Genomic DNA, 20,169 nt, shown 5'->3' with positions numbered 1-20,169 from the left:
TTATCCGTGGCTTTCTCTTTCAGGCGCTGTGGCCAGCACCGAGGTGAAGATGCGTCTCCAGGAGTTCGTCCTGAATAAGAAGAAGGCACTGGCCCAGCGTAGCATCAACCAAGGAGGCCTCCCCAACGACGCTCCCTACTGGTACCGGTGAGGAGCATCTTTTGTGGTATTAGCTCAGCTAGTAATGCACATGATACACTCAACCAAAAAGTTTGTTTGACATCAAATCATTCTCCCTCCTGTCAGTGCGCGAGCCGCCGCTGATTCTTTGTAATGACTGTAAGCAGCAGAAGACTCCTGAACGCATCTGCAGGTCTTTCTAAGTGTAGGATGGTAATTCTGTCTCTGACAGCGGCTGAATAATGTATTGGATTGTATCTTAATCTGTCAGCGAGCTTCCTCTCCTCCACACCTGCCACACTGTGTGAGCCCGACTGAAAGATGGATCTAGCAGGGTTATGAAACAAAGATGGCAGCCCGCGCACACACACATATGCTCACACGCACACGTGATAGAGCTGCATATTGGAAGCTGATGATAGGGACCCTCACATTGAAGACTTGGCCTTGGATGGTTATTGTAGCATCTCGGGAGCCTTGTGCAGGTGTGCACACTTGCTGTTTCCTCTTTCTAGGTTTGGTGGCCTCCTGTCACATGTTTTTTATTGCCCGTCAGTGACATTGTAGACAGCGTGCTCAATGCAAGCTACAGAATTTAATATACAAACACACATCAGTTATATTTATATATAAATACTCCAATCACTGGACGCCAACTTTTCCTACTCGCAAGGAGTTTGCAGTCCTGGTTTGACTCTGTGTGAAGGAAATTGTATATTTTGTATGAAAATGTATATGCAGTTGACTTTTCTCTCTGTGTAAATAACTCAGAACTGTAGAATAAAAGCACAGCCCTTAAATTAATATTAGCGGTCACTACTGCTGACACAGGCCTGACATATATTCGCCTCTGTCAGTGCGCCCCAGGGTGGCTGTGGCTACAATGTAGCTGCCATCACCAGTGTGTGAATGTGTGTGTGAATGGGTGGATGACTGGATGTGTAAAGCGCTTTGGGGTCCTTAGGGACGAGTAAAGCGCTATATAAATACAGACCATTTACCATTTACCATATTTAGCTTTGAAGTTCAGCCCTGGATGTAGCACATCCGAATATTATTCCCTATGACTACATGCGTCTTTGTGCTACAACAAAAAAGGACTGAAACCACAAATTGCAAACGCAAAACCAAATAAATAACGTTACATAATCTTGATGTGTGACCCAGTGAAACACCCACAAGTGTTGACTTTCAACAGCTCAAAGTAACACAAAGTGTATCTTTCTATATCTGCCTGCTTCTCTCCTTTTCTACGCCTCTCTCTGTAATCTAAATTTCTCCACTCATTGGACTCAGTTTGGAAGAGACAAGTGTGTGCATCCGCTTGTCAGGAACATGCATTTGGGTCAAAGCCAACACGGCTTAACTTTGCCTGCAAACACCACCTTATTTTGCAGGCAGTGAACAGATGGCAGCACATTTCTTTGTTCTTGCCAAGGGATTTGCATGATGCTTTAATCATAAAGATCTATGACAGCCATGAAGTTCGTTGCTTTGTCTGGATTACTCATTGAGTCACGTGTACAGTGAGTTATCGGTGTTTTGCCTTGTTGCACATGTTTTGTGATCTTGGTGGCCCCTTTAATACTGTGTGTGTGTGTGTGTGTGTGTGTGTGTGTGTGTGTGTGTGTGTGTGTGTGTGTGTGTGTGTGTGTGTGTGTGTGCGTGTGTGTGTGTGTGTGTGTGTGTTTTGCAGCAAAACCCAGCACAGCTCTTTGGACCAGAGCTCGCCTCCACAGACTGGCGTGTCCACCTACAACCACCCTGTGCTGGGCGTCTACAACCCCCGGGATGACTTCCCACTGCGAAAGACTGGTGCGGTCCCCACACACACACATACGCATGTGGATACACTTTGTTTTGGCAGTGCAGACTCATCTATTTGCTGCATGCACACATGAGAATTACACACACACAAACACACACACACACACATTGAAAGTTTAATGTCCAGTAGCTGCCATGTAGACTCACATCTAGAATTATTTAGATGGCACTGAGCACTGCTCCATTAATCACATCCAGATTAGGCTGTCAGGGTCTCCCAGCATTCCCTACATGAGAGCAGTAGAGAGTGCAAGTGTAGGTAAGTGTAGTTCAGTACAGTGAGCGCTAAGAAATATCAGCTTGACACTGATAGTTTGAATAGTAAAAAGTTACTGTTTTTTACCAAAATATGACAGCTATATTTACTGTTATTTCCTTTAATGTATTGGATATTTGAATATTAAGACTAACTGGCTTGAGGGCTGTGTTAGTAGTGAAGAACTCCAATTACCTTTGGAGTTCCCCAGGGCTCTGTTCTTGGTCCTCTTAAACTTCCACATTTCCACAGGTGCTTTTGCAGGTGTCTTTTCTTCAATGTTTAAAAAGCCACTCTCCCTTTACATAACAACATAGCTCAGTGAATTTGGGTGTGGTACTACTATAATGTGCCACCAAAGCAGCAAGTCAGTTGGTGAAATTTCAACTGCCTTACATCAAGTACAATGCCAAGCATAAAGCACACTACCAGTAAACTCTGGAGCAGTTTTAAAAAAATAAACCTCTATTTAACCCGGAGAAAATAAACTCTTAAGTAGGGATGGGTATCATTTAGGTTTTATCCGATACCAGTGCCAAACTGGTACTTTAACGGTGCTCGAACTGGTGCTTAAAGAATGGAGAACACACAATTTGTCCTAAACCTCTCATGTTTACCTGTTTTCCACTTTTTCTTTGGTCATTTTAGCCTTTTTGGCCAGGGTGAAGGGAGTATCTGCCATCAAACAAGAAGACAGCCTCATGTAACTACGACGGTGTTTGCTAGTTCACCTTACATGCATTAATGTAATAACGTGGTTAGCCTACTCAACGTAAATTATACATGAACAACATTTAGCTACTCACGCAGAGAAGAACGGCTGCTGCTGCCATCATCATCCTCATCATTCCTGCTACACTGGCAGGGCTAGGGGCCAGGACTCTCCTCTTCGGGTTCTTGGGGGATGTTGCTAACTCCGGGTCCAATAACAGGCAACCCGCAGTAGATGTGCTCGGTGTGAGGTCTCGCAGCAAGCTGTCAAATACGGCGCATTTCTCGCCTTTTAAAAAAACGCTATGCGTCGCCAGGTGTTTCATCGGATTCTTGGTGTTACCTCCTTTGACAGTATCACAGTATCAGCTTAAAGCACTTGTTGCTGCTGAGTTTGCATCTTTTGCTGTGAAGTACAGCCAGACTTTGACCGCTTCGCCTTGGACATTTTTAATCTGTAGCTCTGCTCTAAAGTACGTACCTGGCCCCGCCTACTACGCTCGCAAAGGTAAAATGATTGGCTAAAATCTAAAGTGTATCACATCTCAGGGAAAAAAAGCACCGAAATGTGCGCTGCTTTTCGGTCTGGTTACTACCGTTTATGTCAGAACCGGTGCCATCATGGCACCGGATACCGGTACCCATCCCTACTCTTAAGATTGAATCTCTTTTACAAGAGCATCCTGGCCAAGAAGGACAGCAGTACTATTATAAGTTGCATAAATTAACAGCACATACACATACAAAACAATACACCAGGTGAGTACAAGCTTTGAGAAGAGTTTGGGGAGGGTCCTTATTCTGTTCCCGCATGACTGTGATCCAGTACATAAAGTCCAAAAAAGGCATGGTTGGATGCATTTTGGTGAGTTTAACCCCGTTCAACACCTTTGGGATGAACTAGATCAAAAAATGTGAGTTCAGTATCAGTGTCTGACCTCACAAATGCTCTTCTGGATGAATGGGTAAAGATTTCCACAGATTTATTCCAGACTCTTGTAGAAATCCTTCCCAGAGGGGTGGAAGCTTTTGTAGCTGCACCATACTGATGCTTAGGGTTGTAGGATAGGATAGCATAAAAGCTTTAGTAAATTTAATGTGTAGGTGGCCAAATACCTTTTTCACATAGTGTATGTAAGATATGTACACACAAGCGCAGCATGCACTTCTTATTGTCCAGAAACTAAAACAGATTCACAGAGCTGAAAGTTTTGTTTCACATTCGGTGCTCATCATGTCAAAAAGAATTAAAGCAGTTAAAACTGCTGCACACACCACAGAAATAGATAAAAGTTTACTTGTGGTGCACAATCTGTCATTCTTTGGGTCTGCTGCTCAAACATCAGATGTCTTTAAAGCTTTAGCGAGTAAAACCAGCTGTGTTCAGCGTGCTTTTGTCAGGTGTGTGTGTGTATGTGTAGCTCTGTGTGGGTGTGCGAAGTGCGAGTGGTGTGTGCGGTGGTGTAGCCGTGAAGCAGCGGTCGTCTTACAGTGCAATTATTCACTTAGCCCAGTGGCAGGCCGCTCCAGCCCTGTTGACTCTGAGCCTGCAGGCTGCTGGCTACGACAACAGATAGACCACAGTTGACACTGGCCCACACAGCTGCATTCCACCCTGGGAGATCAGCAGAAGGAGAGGAAAGTGAGGGAGAAAGAGGCGAGTAACATGAAGGAAGAAAAGGAGATAATGAGTAGAAGGTGCTTGCTAGCTTCGCTGATCATTTCCTTGAGAAAGATGATTAGAGCATAGAAAATGAGAGCTGGCATGCAGGATTTAAACTAAATCCAGCAAGTGCACGATGATTACACACTTAGCAAAATCTGCTTTATGTGCAGAATGGGAAAAAAAAAAGAGAGAGAAAAACTGGAAGATGGCAGAGAGTGAAAAGATCGTCCCTGGAGTGTCAGCCCGTCCCTGGATTTCTATAAGGCTGAGGATTGTGCTCTGCTGCCGAGAGAGAGGGGAACCTGTGCCGCCCTGATATTTGCCCACAGCACTGACGTGCTTTGCGGGGTTTACTTATGGTAATGACAGCTTGGTGGAGTTTAGAGGCTCTTTTATATCACCGCCAGGCCATAAAATAGAGGACTGGAACCCAGAACTCCCAGCAACGGCCGAAGGAAGCAACAACGCTCTTTTGTGCATCTCCCCGTCGTCCTTTTTACCATTTTACAGTGCAACGACAGAACAAGCCAAAAAGTTTGCTTTCTTTTTGAGTCCCGGCTGATTTGGTGACAACTGTGGTTACTTCTTGAACAGCGTGAGATTTTAGATTTAATGCAAGCAAATCTGTAAGCAGTAAAACGGACTCATTGTTTTCATGCTTTCCTTATGGCAGCAAGCAGCCTTTCACCTGTAATTCTTCGTCCATCAGTTCACTTTGACTACTTCTAATCTACACATAAGACTCTGCAGAATGTTACAGCATGGAACAAGTCCCAGAAATGTTTTAGCTTTTGGTGCACTTGTTCTCCATTGTACACTCAGTGTGTGGAGAGCAAAAAAGGAACCATATTTGCTGGAAATTGTATCTCAAAACCACCCAAATGTCATCAGGTGATGATTTTTTCTTTTTATACTTGTCCAACAACAGAACAGGAAGTCTACACCAGACGACATTTCAACTTATTAAAGGCCAAGCTGTGGGAAAGGTGCAAAATTGTAACTAAACACATGGTTTAAGTTCTAAGCAAGCTAAAGGTGTAAAAGGTAGAAGAGTCAGGTGACACAAGGTGTTTCCTGAGGACCTTTTGTCCCAGAACATCAAGTGCATTCACTGTACCGTATTTCTGTATGCATTTAGGGGTGAAAGAGCACGACATGAACAATGCCCCTGTCTAGAACATGTTCTCACACACCAATAAAGATATGAGAGGGGAAAACAAAGTGAAGCCTTCTTGTCTTTTCACTGATGAGCGAGGCTGTTTTGTGGCCTCACTGGGCAGCATGCCCATGTGGAATACAAGAACGCATACAGTACATGCTGCTGCTTGATAACTGGACCGTATAAATCTCCTGTATATACAAAGCAACATGCGGCTGTGGGGGCGTCACTCACTGAATGCTAGCTGGGCGCCCTGGTTAAGGCCCCGTTTAACAGGGCCACAATACACCATTTATGTAGCCATATCGCTCTGATTGCGTGTGCTCTTGCTTTTCACAGGCTTATAATACAACTTTCAGACTATCACTAGTCGGAGTTTGCAATTTTGAACAGCAAACTTAAAAAAATAAATTAATGTAAAATTAATTAGCCTGTTCTGTGCAATGATTGCCAAAATTAGAGAATGAAGATGGGTCCAAGAAACATGATAATGCAGCCTTAGATATAACCGATTCCCTTAACACCGCGTGTGTTTTTATGAGCACCACATTTGGTCTTGTTTTCTCTTTAGCCCTCAAAGAGCAGAGAAAACCTATTTTCACAGTTATTGACATTTTCGTCAATTCCCCTCGGCTTTGACTTTTAAAAATGTCTTTCCTCTTTCCTCTGCTAATAACGAAAGCAGAAATCTAATTACTCAAAGGGCCACTTGTTATCCTTCCTTCTTCTGTCGTGCCATTTCTTTGTTTTCCTTTCAGAAAATAAAATGCCTATTAGTATTTTCAAATTCTAAGAAAAACAAGATCTGTCATGAATCTTCAAAGATGTAAATGAAATGACGACTCAGGAGTTATTTCTGATTTGATGGATGCATTTATTCAAACTCTTTCTCCTCGAAAGGTCGTGCTCATTCAATATTGATCATGACAGAAGACATGTTTCTTTATACTTTGCTTTCAAGAAGATAGACTTTGTCTGAGGTTTTTTTTTAAGTGGTTATATCCAGTAGTTCCCCGGTGCCTACAGGTCTTTCAGAGTTTTTCTTGAGTGTCTTCAGCCATGTGAAAAACACGGCGGAGCCTCTGTCATGGTTTGTGACTGCATTTCAGTCAGTGGTGTTGGAGATCTTGTCAAAATTGATGAAATTATGAATACAGAAAAGTATAATCAGATTTTCATCCACTATGCAATAGAATCTGGCGTGTCCGATTGACACTGGCTTCAGTTTTCACCATGACATGCTCCTAAACACACTGCCAATGCGATTAAAGCAGCGGTCCCCAACCTTTGCGGCACGGACCGGTTTATGCCCGACAATATTTTCACGGACCAGCCTTTAAGGTGTCGCGGATAAATACAACAAAATAAAACTAGTACCGGTACCGAAAAAAAGATTTATTCATAACACACGTGAAAAGACCCAGGAAAACAGAGTTAACGATAAAAACGATGACAAAATAACGCTGAAAACCGATAAAAACCCTGAAAACCAAACATTTCACACCTGGGCCTCAACTCTCGCGGCCCGGTACCAAACGACTCACGGACCGGTCCGAGGCCCGGGGGTTGGGGACCGCTGGATTAAAGCATACCTGGACAGAGACCAGTCATGGTTTGGCCTCCTCAAAGCCAGAAGCCCAGCATTACTGACACTTAAAAAAAGTTTTGAATGTCCTTGAAGAAGGACAAGCAAGGCAACCTTGCATAAAGAGTTCAGGCTGTTGAACATTAAAGCTTATCATACGAAATATTAACTTTCAAACTCGTCAGAATTGTGTAAATCGTGTTTTTAACCTTATACAGTTTTTCCATGCATGTGACCAAAAGGGAGTAGATCAAGACTTTTGTACAGTACTGTAGATACTAGGGGTGCAACGATACTCGATATTGAACCGTTCGATACAGTGCTTTCGGTTCGGTACGCATATGTATCGAACAATACAAAAATTTTAATTTATTTTATCAACTTTCCTTCTGACGATGCTGTCTGTGTTGAGCGCTCAGTGGATCTGCGTTCGACTACTCCGCCTAGGCTGCACTGTCGAGCGCAGATCCACTGAGCGCAGCACAAGCTAGCAAGACAGAAGCTAAGCTCGTTGCAACATGGCAAATTGAACCTCCCCCACCCTCATTCAGATCTGGCCTTTGGAACTATTTTGGTTTTCATGTGACGTATGACCCTGAAGGTAAGCGCGTCATGGACTAAAGTAAAACAGTATGTTGGATGTGCCATGCAATGCTCAATTACATGGGTGGGAGCTAGTGCGTTAGCGCAGTTAGCTCGTTAATGTGTTGACGCCGTCCAGCCCCACGCACGGGGCGATCCGCGGTAGCTCTTTAACGGAGATTTGCCGTGTTGTGGCGTTAATGTCATTTCAGATTAACGCTGACAGCACTAGTGGGAACACAACGAATATGACTGCACATTTACTCCGACAGCATCCTCGTGCAAAGACAAGTGGAAGCAGACAAAAACAACAAGCACGCATGCTACAAACTTTACCCGAGTCATTTAGACAGCCGTTAGCACATGATTCTTATGGGGACCTGATATGTTTAATATGCTGCTGAGAATATAGCCCAGAAGAAGCGTATAGTAGAGCTTTTATTTTGAAAGAGCCATTTCTCTGTAATAAACTCTTTTCCAAAGATGAGTGATTCCTCCATCAGATAGTTACTTTTTTTTATTACTTTGTTGTTTCAGCAACATTAAATTTAAAAACTGTACTTTTGAGTTAAAATACATATTTATAATTTTAATAAATGACAAATTAAAAAAGCATGAACATTTTTTGTATCGAAAAAATATCGAACCGTGAATTTTGTGTATTGTTGCACCCCTAGTAGATACAGTAGTTTTACTACTAGAACAAATATTAAAACAGAACATATCAGAATCTCTTGTTGTGCTTGGTGAAAAGTGATGAAATACACCGGAACATTCACAGCATTCAAAAAGTCAAAAGCCTTAATCAGCAGCCTTCATTTTGACCAAATATTGTATTTGTTATGACAAAGATCCTTTTTTTTGGGTTTGCTTAATTTAGATCTAAAATCTAAAGCAGAGTCACAGAGTTTTTATTGGATTTGTAGTAAATTGGCTTTGAAAACCACCTCCCCTCAACGTTAATTGGTTTGACTCCATCTGGACTGAGCTCTCCTTCCCACTTTGTGTTACTGTACCTTCACACCTCATATTTCACACTTGTGTCTTCTCCACACATTTATTTTTACTTGACACTGCAAACGGGAACAAGTTCATCTGTGATCGTTTCCCAAAAGGAACAGTTGCTCCGGTGATGGTAGCTTCTGGGTACTTTTACCTATCCTGTCAGTCTTAAAAGAGATATAGTAGACGGTTAAACTGGTTATGTCATAATAAAGGTTAGAAGTGCCCTGTTTTTGATTTTATCTATCCTCTGATGACTGAAAATTGGATAATAAATAGAAAAATTATCCAAGGCTGCTGATTGGCAGGGTAAAATAAACCGAGCATTAGCCTTCATGGTCTGAGCCATGAAGGCTAATGAGGTGACATGCCGTTCCCTTCTGTCAGTATCCATTCACAAGTCCGTGACAGCGTACACAAAAGACCAAAAGACCTTTAGCCAGTCAGACACGGCTCCCAAATTGGAGCTAATTGCTTTTTAGCCACAACGTCTTTGGGAAAATCAGAATGTGGCTTGTTCGAAAGCATCTCAGTAGGCGGGGGGAATTGTACACTAAATGAATAGCAGCATGTAACAGTTTGTCCACCTAACAGGTTTCGTAACAGAGCCGCTCGGTAGAAGGTGCTCCCCCGGATGATCAGTGTGTAGAGCTCCCAGTTTAAGCTGAAAGTCTGCGTGACTGTAGCTCAGGTAACTCTCACTTCCTGCCGATTGATTCATCCAAAGCTGCCAGTTATCTGTTTAACATCAAGGAGGTTTGACAGGGGTGCTGCTCCTCAGCTGGTGTTGGCAAGAAACCAAAATATCCCATTTACCAGAGGTGACAGAAGTGGAGGTTAGTGCTGCGGTGCAGTGATTTCCAACCAGGGCTGTGAGAACGTCAAGGGTTCACAGGGGGAACATGGAAAGATTAGTTTAATTATCGTGGTTAGCTAAAGAATTGAGCGAACCCGAAGAAGTTTGAGCAGAAAGTTGGCACTTATTGTATTGGACAGGAAGTGCAAAACAGCAGCCATGATGCTTTTTAAATATTTGATGCATTAGTTTCCAGACAATAAAATATAGAGAAGTCATTAAAAACATCTCATCTGCCTTCTTTCGAGGTGGAGTAGTGGCTCCACGCTGACTAAAGCCGGGCATACACTGTGCCATTTTTGGCCCATTTTGAGATGATTTTTCAGTTGTGCGACCGTTTTTCGCCTTAATCGTGTGTCGTGCATCGTGTAGTATACACGTGGTAACGAGAGACAGAGTTTGTGTTATAACCTTCATGTTATGGACGCACAGTGTGAGCACTCAGGTCACATCAATGCATTAATCACAAACCTCTTGAAAATGTTAATTCGAAATGAATTGGTGACATGTAGAAACTGTATTTTAAGGTTTTTTTCTCATTTCAGTAGCTTATCAACGAATATGACTGCACATTTACTCCGACAGCATCCTAGTGCAAAGACAAGTGGAAGCAGACAAAAACAACAAGCACGCATGCTACAAACTTTACCCGAGTCATTTAGACAGCCGTTAGCACAGGATTCTCCTTATGGGGACCTGATATGTTTAATATGCTGCTGAGAATATAGCCCAGAAGAAGCGTATAGTAGAGCTTTTATTTTGAAAGAGCCATTTCTCTGTAATAAACTCTTTTCCAAAGATGAGTGATTCCTCCATCAGATAGTTACTTTTTTTTATTACTTTGTTGTTTCAGCAACATTAAATTTAAAAACTGTACTTTTGAGTTAAAATACATATTTATAATTTTAATAAATGACAAATTAAAAAAGCATGAACATTTTTTGTATCGAAAAAATATCGAACCGTGAATTTTGTGTATTGTTGCACCCCTAGTAGATACAGTAGTTTTACTACTAGAACAAATATTAAAACAGAACATATCAGAATCTCTTGTTGTGCTTGGTGAAAAGTGATGAAATACACCGGAACATTCACAGCATTCAAAAAGTCAAAAGCCTTAATCAGCAGCCTTCATTTTGACCAAATATTGTATTTGTTATGACAAAGACCCTTTTTTTTGGGTTTGCTTAATTTAGATCTAAAATCTAAAGCAGAGTCACAGAGTTTTTATTGGATTTGTAGTAAATTGGCTTTGAAAACCACCTCCCCTCAACGTTAATTGGTTTGACTCCATCTGGACTGAGCTCTCCTTCCCACTTTGTGTTACTGTACCTTCACACCTCATATTTCACACTTGTGTCTTCTCCAAACATTTATTTTTACTTGACACTGCAAACGGGAACAAGTTCATCTGTGATCGTTTCCCAAAAGGAACAGTTGCTCCGGTGATGGTAGCTTCTGGGTGCTTTTACCTATCCTGTCAGTCTTAAAAGAGATATAGTAGACGGTTAAACTGGTTATGTCATAATAAAGGTTAGAAGTGCCCTGTTTTTGATTTTATCTATCCTCTGATGACTGAAAATTGGATAATAAATAGAAAAATTATCCAAGGCTGCTGATTGGCAGGGTAAAATAAACCGAGCATTAGCCTTCATGGTCTGAGCCATGAAGGCTAATGAGGTGACATGCCGTTCCCTTCTGTCAGTATCCATTCACAAGTCCGTGACAGCGTACACAAAAGACCAAAAGACCTTTAGCCAGTCAGACACGGCTCCCAAATTGGAGCTAATTGCTTTTTAGCCACAACGTCTTTGGGAAAATCAGAATGTGGCTTGTTCGAAAGCATCTCAGTAGGCGGGGGGAATTGTACACTAAATGAATAGCAGCATGTAACAGTTTGTCCACCTAACAGGTTTCGTAACAGAGCCGCTCGGTAGAAGGTGCTCCCCCGGCTGATCAGTGTGTAGAGCTCCCAGTTTAAGCTGAAAGTCTGCGTGACTGTAGCTCAGGTAACTCTCACTTCCTGCCGATTGATTCATCCAAAGCTGCCAGTTATCTGTTTAACATCAAGGAGGTTTGACAGGGGTGCTGCTCCTCAGCTGGTGTTGGCAAGAAACCAAAATATCCCATTTACCAGAGGTGACAGAAGTGGAGGTTAGTGCTGCGGTGCAGTGATTTCCAACCAGGGCTGTGAGAACGTCAAGGGTTCACAGGGGGAACATGGAAAGATTAGTTTAATTATCGTGGTTAGCTAAAGAATTGAGCGAACCCGAAGAAGTTTGAGCAGAAAGTTGGCACTTATTGTATTGGACAGGAAGTGCAAAACAGCAGCCATGATGCTTTTTAAATATTTGATGCATTAGTTTCCAGACAATAAAATATAGAGAAGTCATTAAAAACATCTCATCTGCCTTCTTTCGATGTGGAGTAGTGGCTCCACGCTGACTAAAGCCGGGCATACACTGTGCCATTTTTGGCCCATTTTGAGATGATTTTTCAGTTGTGCGACCGTTTTTCGCCTTAATCGTGTGTCGTGCATCGTGTAGTATACACATGGTAACGAGAGACAGAGTTTGTGTTATAACCTTCATGTTATGGACGCACAGTGTGAGCACTCAGGTCGCATCAATGCATTAATCACAAACCTCTTGAAAATGTTAATTCGAAATGAATTGGTGACATGTAGAAACTGTATTTTAAGGTTTTTTTCTCATTTCAGTAGCTTATCAAAGCTTTCTTCATTAAGGTATTTATGCGCTTACGATAACAGAGTTCAAATTGGATTTCAAAAAAAGAATTTGGTCTCTTTTCAATCTTCTTTCAGCATCTGAGCCCAACCTGAAGCTGCGCTCCCGGCTGAAGCAGAAGGTAAGCGAGCGTAGGAGCAGTCCGCTGCTGCGTCGCCGAGACAGTCCCATCACCAGCGCCAAGAAACGCTCGCTCGACATGGCAGGTAAGAGGCAAGCAAACGGCTCGCTCAGAGTTTCATTCCACACTGCTGCTGGTTTCTTGTGTGTTTGATTTGTGTGTCTGCGCGCGTTTCAGACTCTGCATGTAGCAGCGCACCCGGCTCGGGCCCAAGCTCTCCAAATAACAGCTCCAACAACATCCCTAATGAGAACGGCATCACTGTGTCAGTCTCCAACAACACGGAGGTAACGCACACGCATACATTTGCTGTTATAGATGCCATTTATCTTTCTGTTGTTGTTCTTGTAATTTTAGCATAAAACTTATTAAGCCTGATCTCTGAAATTGTAGCCTGGCTCCTTTGTGCCAGCGATGTGCTGCAGGTTCTCTTATTAGCTTTAAAACATTGCAGCCTGGAGTACGTATGAAGGCTGTGATTGAGGGATGTTCGGATTATTGTTCTGTGGACAAGGAGGCAGGCTGAGGAGCTGGCAAGATGCTATTTGTGGCAGCCATTAGGGGCACTCAGGCAGTGTGGAGGAGGCTTCTGTCTGTGACAGTTTTACATCAGCAGTGAGGGTGCAAATGTAGATCTTTCCCCGTGTGTGGACTTTTTCTTCTGTGTGCTGTTTGTTTTTTTTTTGTTATCTGTGTGCAGGAGGTTTTTTCCCTTGATGCAAACACAGATAAATCATTTAAATGTGTTTTCCAGGCATCTTTGGCCCAGAGGCTGTGCAGCGGTGCTGATCGTGGCTCCGTTAGCCAGCTGTCCCTCTACACTTCCCCATCTTTACCCAACATCACCCTGGGGCTGCCAGCCACTGCCACGGCCACTGCTGCTTCTAATGTAAGGAGGAAACTTGACTGAACAGCTTGCAGACTGTGCATCTCTCTAACTGTGAATTTGTTTTGTTTAGAGTGCACTGTCTCCAACTATCTATTCAAATATGCTTGCACGCTCTTTTCCAGGTGACCTCAGCCCAACAGGATGGAGGCCTGCAGCCAGCCCTCTCCCTCAGCCCTCCATTCCTCTCCGGTGGCCACTTGACCCCCTACTTGGCCGAGGCTGGAGCAGGAACAGGCGGGCACGGTGCACACAGTCCCCTGCTCCAACACATGGTGCTCATGGAGCAGAGTCCAGCGCAGAGCCCCCTGGTGACAGGTAGGGGAAACAATTCAGCTTTTATTAAATACCTTAAAGCATAGACTATATATACATGAAAGATGGCGATAGCCACTGGTTTCCAAATTAGCTATTTTTTGCAATCACTATAGTGATCTGAAGGCCGACATGACCGCATCTGGATGAGAGGGTAGACCTCGGGTGTTACCTGAACCCTGGGGACAGCAAGCTGCCCCTGTTAGATAAACAGGCTTAAAACAACATATACTTAGAGGAGAAAACAGCTGCTTCCCTGGAGTGTCCTTTAAATAAAACTGAATATTGAACAAGAGTTAGTTAGTTATCACCCAACTGAGCTCATATCTTGAAGGTTCAAACTCATCTTGGTTTTTGGGGGATAGACAAGAGGGTGTTGGTATTTACTGATGCTACCAAGGAGCATCCATAGACGCAGATACCTGCTAATGAGCGATAATGTGTAACTAAACATGCCACTGACATGTGGCACAATCAGCCATGTAATTTTGTGTTGCTTTTTGATTCATTAGTGACGGAGTCCATGTGCCTTACTGTTTTCAGAGGAATGTTTTTTTTGTTTAAGTTATTTAACACTGAACCATGAAACATTCAAGCATGTGTCTGCACAGACAAGTTAGCAAAGAGCAAGTTTTTAATTATATCTTTAAGGACTTTGCAAGTAGCAGCATGATTAGCTAAATATATAAAATTGTTTTGTTTTTTGCACCAACAAGTTAATTCCAAAGAGACATTAGCTGAAAACTTGGTGTCTTAGCGTGTTGTGCAGTGGGTCATAAAAAATTTGAGGAACCCGGACAGAGGTCGTCTAGGATGGATGTCAAAGAGCTGTTCTTAAGTAAGGGAAACACTGTCAGCATCAATGTTCCCTCTAAGCTGCTGCCACGTCTCTGCGCACAGAAAATCTGCATTGCGCACAAAAAAAATCTAACCTGAATTGAAATTAAAATAAATACGTTAACAATTCTGTTTTACAGTGTGAGTCAGTGACTGGCTGCTCCTGTATGGGATCAGAACAATGCCACCTTATCCCACAGTCCAGCCAATGATGCGATTCATTATTCGTTTAGCACAAATCTTGTGTAGTTAGTGTGTAGTCAGTGTGTAGTTAGTGTGTAGTTAGTGTGTAGTTAGTGTGTAGTTAGTGTGTAGTGTAGTCAGTAGTGTTGTGTGTGTCAGAACAATGAGGCGACTGCTGAGTGTTACAGGTGTTACAGCAGTGACACATCTGCTGCTGTCAGGCCTGCAGGTATCAGGCTGTTGTTCTTCTTCATCTCATAGTGGACACAAATTATTTTTGGAACGACACAAATAATTTGTGTGGCATCAGATTTGATGCAGAACAGCTGATTGTTCTGTAAATAGTTTGAAATGTTTGTTTAAAAAACACCTTGGCTGCATTTTTAGGTAAACAGCTGCAAAACTTTGTTGTTTGCAAAACTCAGTAACTTTTTGAAGAAGTAACTCTATAGTTACCGGTAATTGCCCAACATTGGTCATTATTTACTGTATTTGCAGACAGAGTTACAGACTCTCTCCCAGACCACAGACTCATCATACAGTCAGAGCTTTATTAAAAAAAATATAAATATATATATATTTATATTTATATTTTTTTTTTATTTTTATTTTTTTTACTTCCAATAGTGTTAACATGCTACAGGTCATGAACAAGATTATTTTTCTTTTCATTGTAAGTGGGCTAAAGCAGTTAATTAAAAGTAGTCTAACATAAATGCTGTAATTAGATTATTTTAATAAACATGTAACTTGGATGGATTGGATGCTGGCGTGACCACAGTGCACACGTCTGCTGTTGCTCACAGTGGTCCAAGGGACGCTCAGAGAGTTTGTGTGTTCAGACACATGAAACATTAGAGGTAGGGCAGGGTATCGTCACTCATTTCTAGAATCGATTCAATTCCGATTCACAAGGTCCCGAATCGATTCGATCCACGATTCAATTTAATTCGATTCGATTTGAATCTGGGAAATTTTGACAGTCAGAAATATTATAATTCAGATCAGCACATTTACATATTTTTGTATCTATAAAAAGGAAGCTGACACACGCAAGACTTTATCAAAGGTGTGAGCGTCACAGCAGAGGCCTTTGTGTCAAAGTAGCTGAAGATAAAACACAGAAAAACATGAAGGTTTTCCTGGCCTGGATTTTATAAAAATAATCTGCAGTAGAGCTGGGCGATAGAACGATAACGATATGTATCGCGATATAACTTTTACTCGATAGAAAAATTAAACTATCGCGATAGAGCTCGCCGCTCTTGTCCTCTTAAAAAAAAAAAAAAAAAAAAAGGTCAGCCAATCCAAATTAAGTAGCGCAGAGCCGAACCAATCACAGCCGCAGCGTCACGTCGCGTGACTTGTTACGTACAGCACAAGTGCCAAGCCGCACGTGTGTTTGTTTGGGAAGCAGCCAGCGGGTAATGGAGGAAATGAGTGTGCCGACTAGAAAAATCAACCGAGCGTGACCGAAGAGAAAACAGATGATGGTTCCAACGCCGGAGAGATTGTCGAACGGAAGAGCCATAGAAGTTCCGTAGTGTGAAGGTATTTCGGCTATTTCAAGTCTGACAAAAAACAGAGTAGCGTGCACTGTAAATTGTGCCGAAAGCAAGTCTGGAAATACAATAAACTGGTGCATGCGTCACACTGTGCGCCACGTTATTGTTTCAGTGAAATGAATTTCTACAATACTGTTAATTCTACTCTCTGCAGTGTTTAAATGCTCACATATACACACAGTTACTGTCCGTCCACACATACGACTCGGTTCTGCTTCTATGCCCCAGCTTTGTTTACTTTTTCCCACCGAGGCTTCTAGACTTCTGATTGGCCAGCATTTCTGCACGGTTAGGAATCTAGCGCCACCTGCTGCTTTGGCATGTTCATAGCAGCGTTTTCCTTCATTTCTGCCTTTATGTGTGGACGGGATTATTTTTTAAAACGAAAACGGAAAATCTCCGTTTTCAAAAATACCCGCGTACGTGTGGACGTAGCCTCAGTCTCTGACTGGAAGCGCTAATTCGTCATTCGGCTTTTGTCAGACTAAAGTAACTGTTAAAACTGTTTGAAAAGCTAAGCTATACAACAAGGAGAGATTGAGAATTTCCTTTTAGTTCTCAGTTTATTTGATATTGACAAAAGTTAGTCAGTTTTGTCTGTTCTTCTGTAAAACAAACTAAGATTTATTTTTAGAATTAATATTTTGTTTCTAAGTGGAATTGACAATTTAGTCTGTTTCGTTTGTTCTATTTTGAAACTTAAACGCTTTAGCGGCTGCCTTTTGTGTAGTTTGCAATATTTGCCTTTATTTATCTGAAAAAGTCTCATGTTCCTTAAGTACATCTACCCTGTTGAACTTATTATGGGAAATAAATATTTAAATAAAAACAAGCTGCTGATTATTTCACATTTTACTTGTGAGCAACGGCACATTTAAATCTTACAAATATAGTTATTTGGCTTATATCGTGATAGATATCGTTATCGCCTGAAATGAAAAAAACATATCGTGATATGAAAAAATCTCATATCGCCCAGCTCTAATCTGCAGTACATCAAAAAACGAAAGAAAACCATTAATCAACACATGAACATCACCTCTGAAGTTACAGCGGTTTTATTAGAGACACAGCGTTTTGCATTTTGCATAATTTTAAAAAGTTTAAATTTGTTCAGTATTGAACAGCAGAAATTAGGTTTTTTTTCGGAAGTATATAAAACGAAAAAAAAAACGTTGGCCGACAGCGCTGTAAACTTGTGCGTAACAAGAAAGCGAATAACGAAGAAAACAGATTTTTAGACGGGAAACTGTTCGTGAAGTACAGAGAGAGAGAGAGAGAGAGAGAGCTGTGCATCGTGGTCGAAGCAAAACAGCAAAAGTCAGAGTGAATTCATGACGATGTTTATGTGAAGTGTAGTTTGGATCTTCTTTTGCTGCTGGTTCAGTCAGTATTGTTTGGAGAGAGATCAAACTAACAGCTTCAGAATCAGCGCAAAAAGGGCGTGAACACAAAGCGCGGACCCGCCGACAGATCAGAGTCAGCGAGCTGTCGGCTTTCATCCCCGACTGTGAGAAAGGCGACATCTCACTGATTCTGATCCGCGGGTCGCGCTGTGTGTTTAAGTCTTTGTGCAGAATCCGTGTACCTGCTCTCATTTACTGTCTTAGCTGTTTGGTGGTTGTTGAAATTTTGTGATCTTTCACCTGAGATTCTGGCATTTCGGGCAAAATAAATTTATATTAAAAAATCGATTCAGGATTTTAATGAATCGATTTTACGTTATCCAAGCCAGAATCGATTTTAATCGATAAATCAATTATAAAAACCCAGCCCTAACTAGAGGGAACATTGGTCAGTATGTATGGTAGAGGTAAGGAGAGCGCTACAGCAGTGAATGTACAGGCATCTGTAAAACACGGTGGAGGCTCTGTCATGATTTGGAGCTGCATTTCAGCCAGTGATGTTGGAAATCTTGGAAAAATTGATGGATCCCTCAGAGCCCGACATTATTGAAACAGTGTGGGATCATCCTGACAGAGAACAAAAGGCAGCCTAATCCGAAGAAGAGCTTTGAATGTCCTTCAGGAAGCCTGGAGAACTGTCCCTGAAGACTGCTTAAAGAAATTACCGAAAGCTCCCTAAGAGAGTCCAGGCTGTGTTGAAGAATAAAGTTGGGCCATACCAAATATTGACTTTCAGGCTTGTTAGAATTGTACAAACTCTGTTTTTACGCCTTTTTTTTGTATTTCCATTTATTTTCCGTTTTCCTAGCAAAATATAAAGAAATGAAGGACAGCTGAAGACTTTTCCACAGTGCTGTATAACAGTTCAACCTGTGTAGTTGTCACAGATGCTAAAATTGGCTGTAGATATCCAAAATATCTGTAAAGATGTTATTTTTGCTCTAAAGTTGGACATTTTAATAGTGCAGTTAATGGAGAATTTTTAGAGTTAGAGTTTTAGAGTTAACACTTTTAGAGTTGGTCTCAAGTGGCCATTAGAGGAACTGCAGTTTTTGGTACTTACTGCTTCGTTTTACAGCCTCAGCTTGATTAAATGTTAAATAAATAGCAGCAGTAGCTGAGAAAAAGCAACAAAAGAATCAAATGCAACGTAAACGAAAAGTAAAAATATTCATTTTTGCTCCTGCAGCCATCTGGTTTCACACGCACACATATGCACACACACATGCATACACACACATGCACGCACACACACGCATGGACGTGCAGAAAAATAAAACCATCATCGCTGTGTGCCCCCTCACACTGACAGACGTCCATTCATTAGCTCGACCTAATGAGCTCCTTTCATATGTCAGCATATGCTGTTTGAGTATGACATGGGTCCATTGTGTGCCCTTTCTCATCGGCTCATTCACTCACTACCACACTGCGTCTATTTTCAGTGGGGCATTAGCAGTGAATGAGCAGTGACGCAGATACAGACGCACGTATGAGAATGCGTGTATTCTTGTCCAAAAACGTACAGACAAGGACGTATCAATGCCCACGCACAGGCCAAGAGCTGGAGAGTGTGAATCGTTACGTGCAGCAACAAGCTACTTATCAGAAAGACGCACTTTTAACCATGAAAACTTAACACTAACTCTTGTGTTACATGTCAGCTCCTCCCCGGCTCCTTCTCTTTAAGTTATCGGTTTGAAAGCACAGCGATGTGGTGCCTCTGAGGCTCCGCGTCTGCTTTCTTACTTTTTCTCAGTGCTGCGACACTCCGCAAGCTGATCTGAGCTGCTGAGATGATCTCGTGTCACTACAATGGGAGATTCACAGTATTGCAGCACAGATGGTTGTTTTTATTCGGTTCGCAAATACATCTGCTAACTAATCCGAGGTCCAACGACAACATTAGGAACACATCATATTTATCTAGAATATGAGCGCTCTCATCAGTGCGGTTTATACCAAGAGTTCGGGATTTTCCTCAGGTGTTTTCACTCCAGTCTGGGAAGTCTTAACCGAGACTCCTGTGAGCTGTAATCGAAGCCAGCTGGACTTTACCTGCTTCCCCGCCCCTCTGCTTAGACGTGAACCTGTTCGTGATTCGATTGTTCAGATTCTCGCTTCTGATTTTTAATTTGGAAAAACAGGGTCGCCACTCTGGAAATGCTGTCATATTTCCCCTGAGCTAACCGCCAGAATAGACTGCACACTCAAGTAACCATGAATCATTATGACACCTAGTCTAAATAGTCGCTCCGGTGCTCAGAGCCACTTTAAGACATGTCATTGACAAAACACTGCTTCAGCACATTTTCCTAAAAAGCTGCACGAAACTGAAGCGACGT

At 42.1% G+C, this 20,169-nt stretch overlaps 1 protein-coding gene across 4 annotated transcripts in view; it reads left to right on the top strand.

The window, feature by feature from the left end:
* LOC147302941 (histone deacetylase 4-like) overlaps positions 1–20,169 on the top strand; it is an 88,375-nt gene that overhangs the window by 47,441 nt on the left and 20,765 nt on the right. For all 4 annotated transcript variants that reach the window (XM_086281949.1, XM_086281947.1, XM_086281946.1 and 1 more), the window contains 6 exons: positions 24–147; positions 1,817–1,935; positions 12,589–12,717; positions 12,810–12,919; positions 13,387–13,521; positions 13,644–13,836. In XM_086281949.1, the coding sequence (XP_086138075.1) occupies positions 24–147; positions 1,817–1,935; positions 12,589–12,717; positions 12,810–12,919; positions 13,387–13,521; positions 13,644–13,836 (810 nt within the window). The remainder of the gene's footprint in view (positions 1–23; positions 148–1,816; positions 1,936–12,588; positions 12,718–12,809; positions 12,920–13,386; positions 13,522–13,643; positions 13,837–20,169) is intronic.

The sequence above is a fragment of the Aulonocara sp. 'chitande type north' Nkhata Bay genome, linkage group LG23, assembly GCF_057382095.1.
Source record: "Aulonocara sp. 'chitande type north' Nkhata Bay isolate Kocher_YH1m ecotype deep benthic linkage group LG23, A_spYH_male_GT1.1, whole genome shotgun sequence".
Lineage (NCBI taxonomy): Eukaryota > Metazoa > Chordata > Actinopteri > Cichliformes > Cichlidae > Aulonocara > Aulonocara sp. 'chitande type north' Nkhata Bay.
The sequence above is the reverse complement of the archived record's forward strand: the minus strand, read 5'-3'. Positions and strand labels throughout refer to the sequence as shown.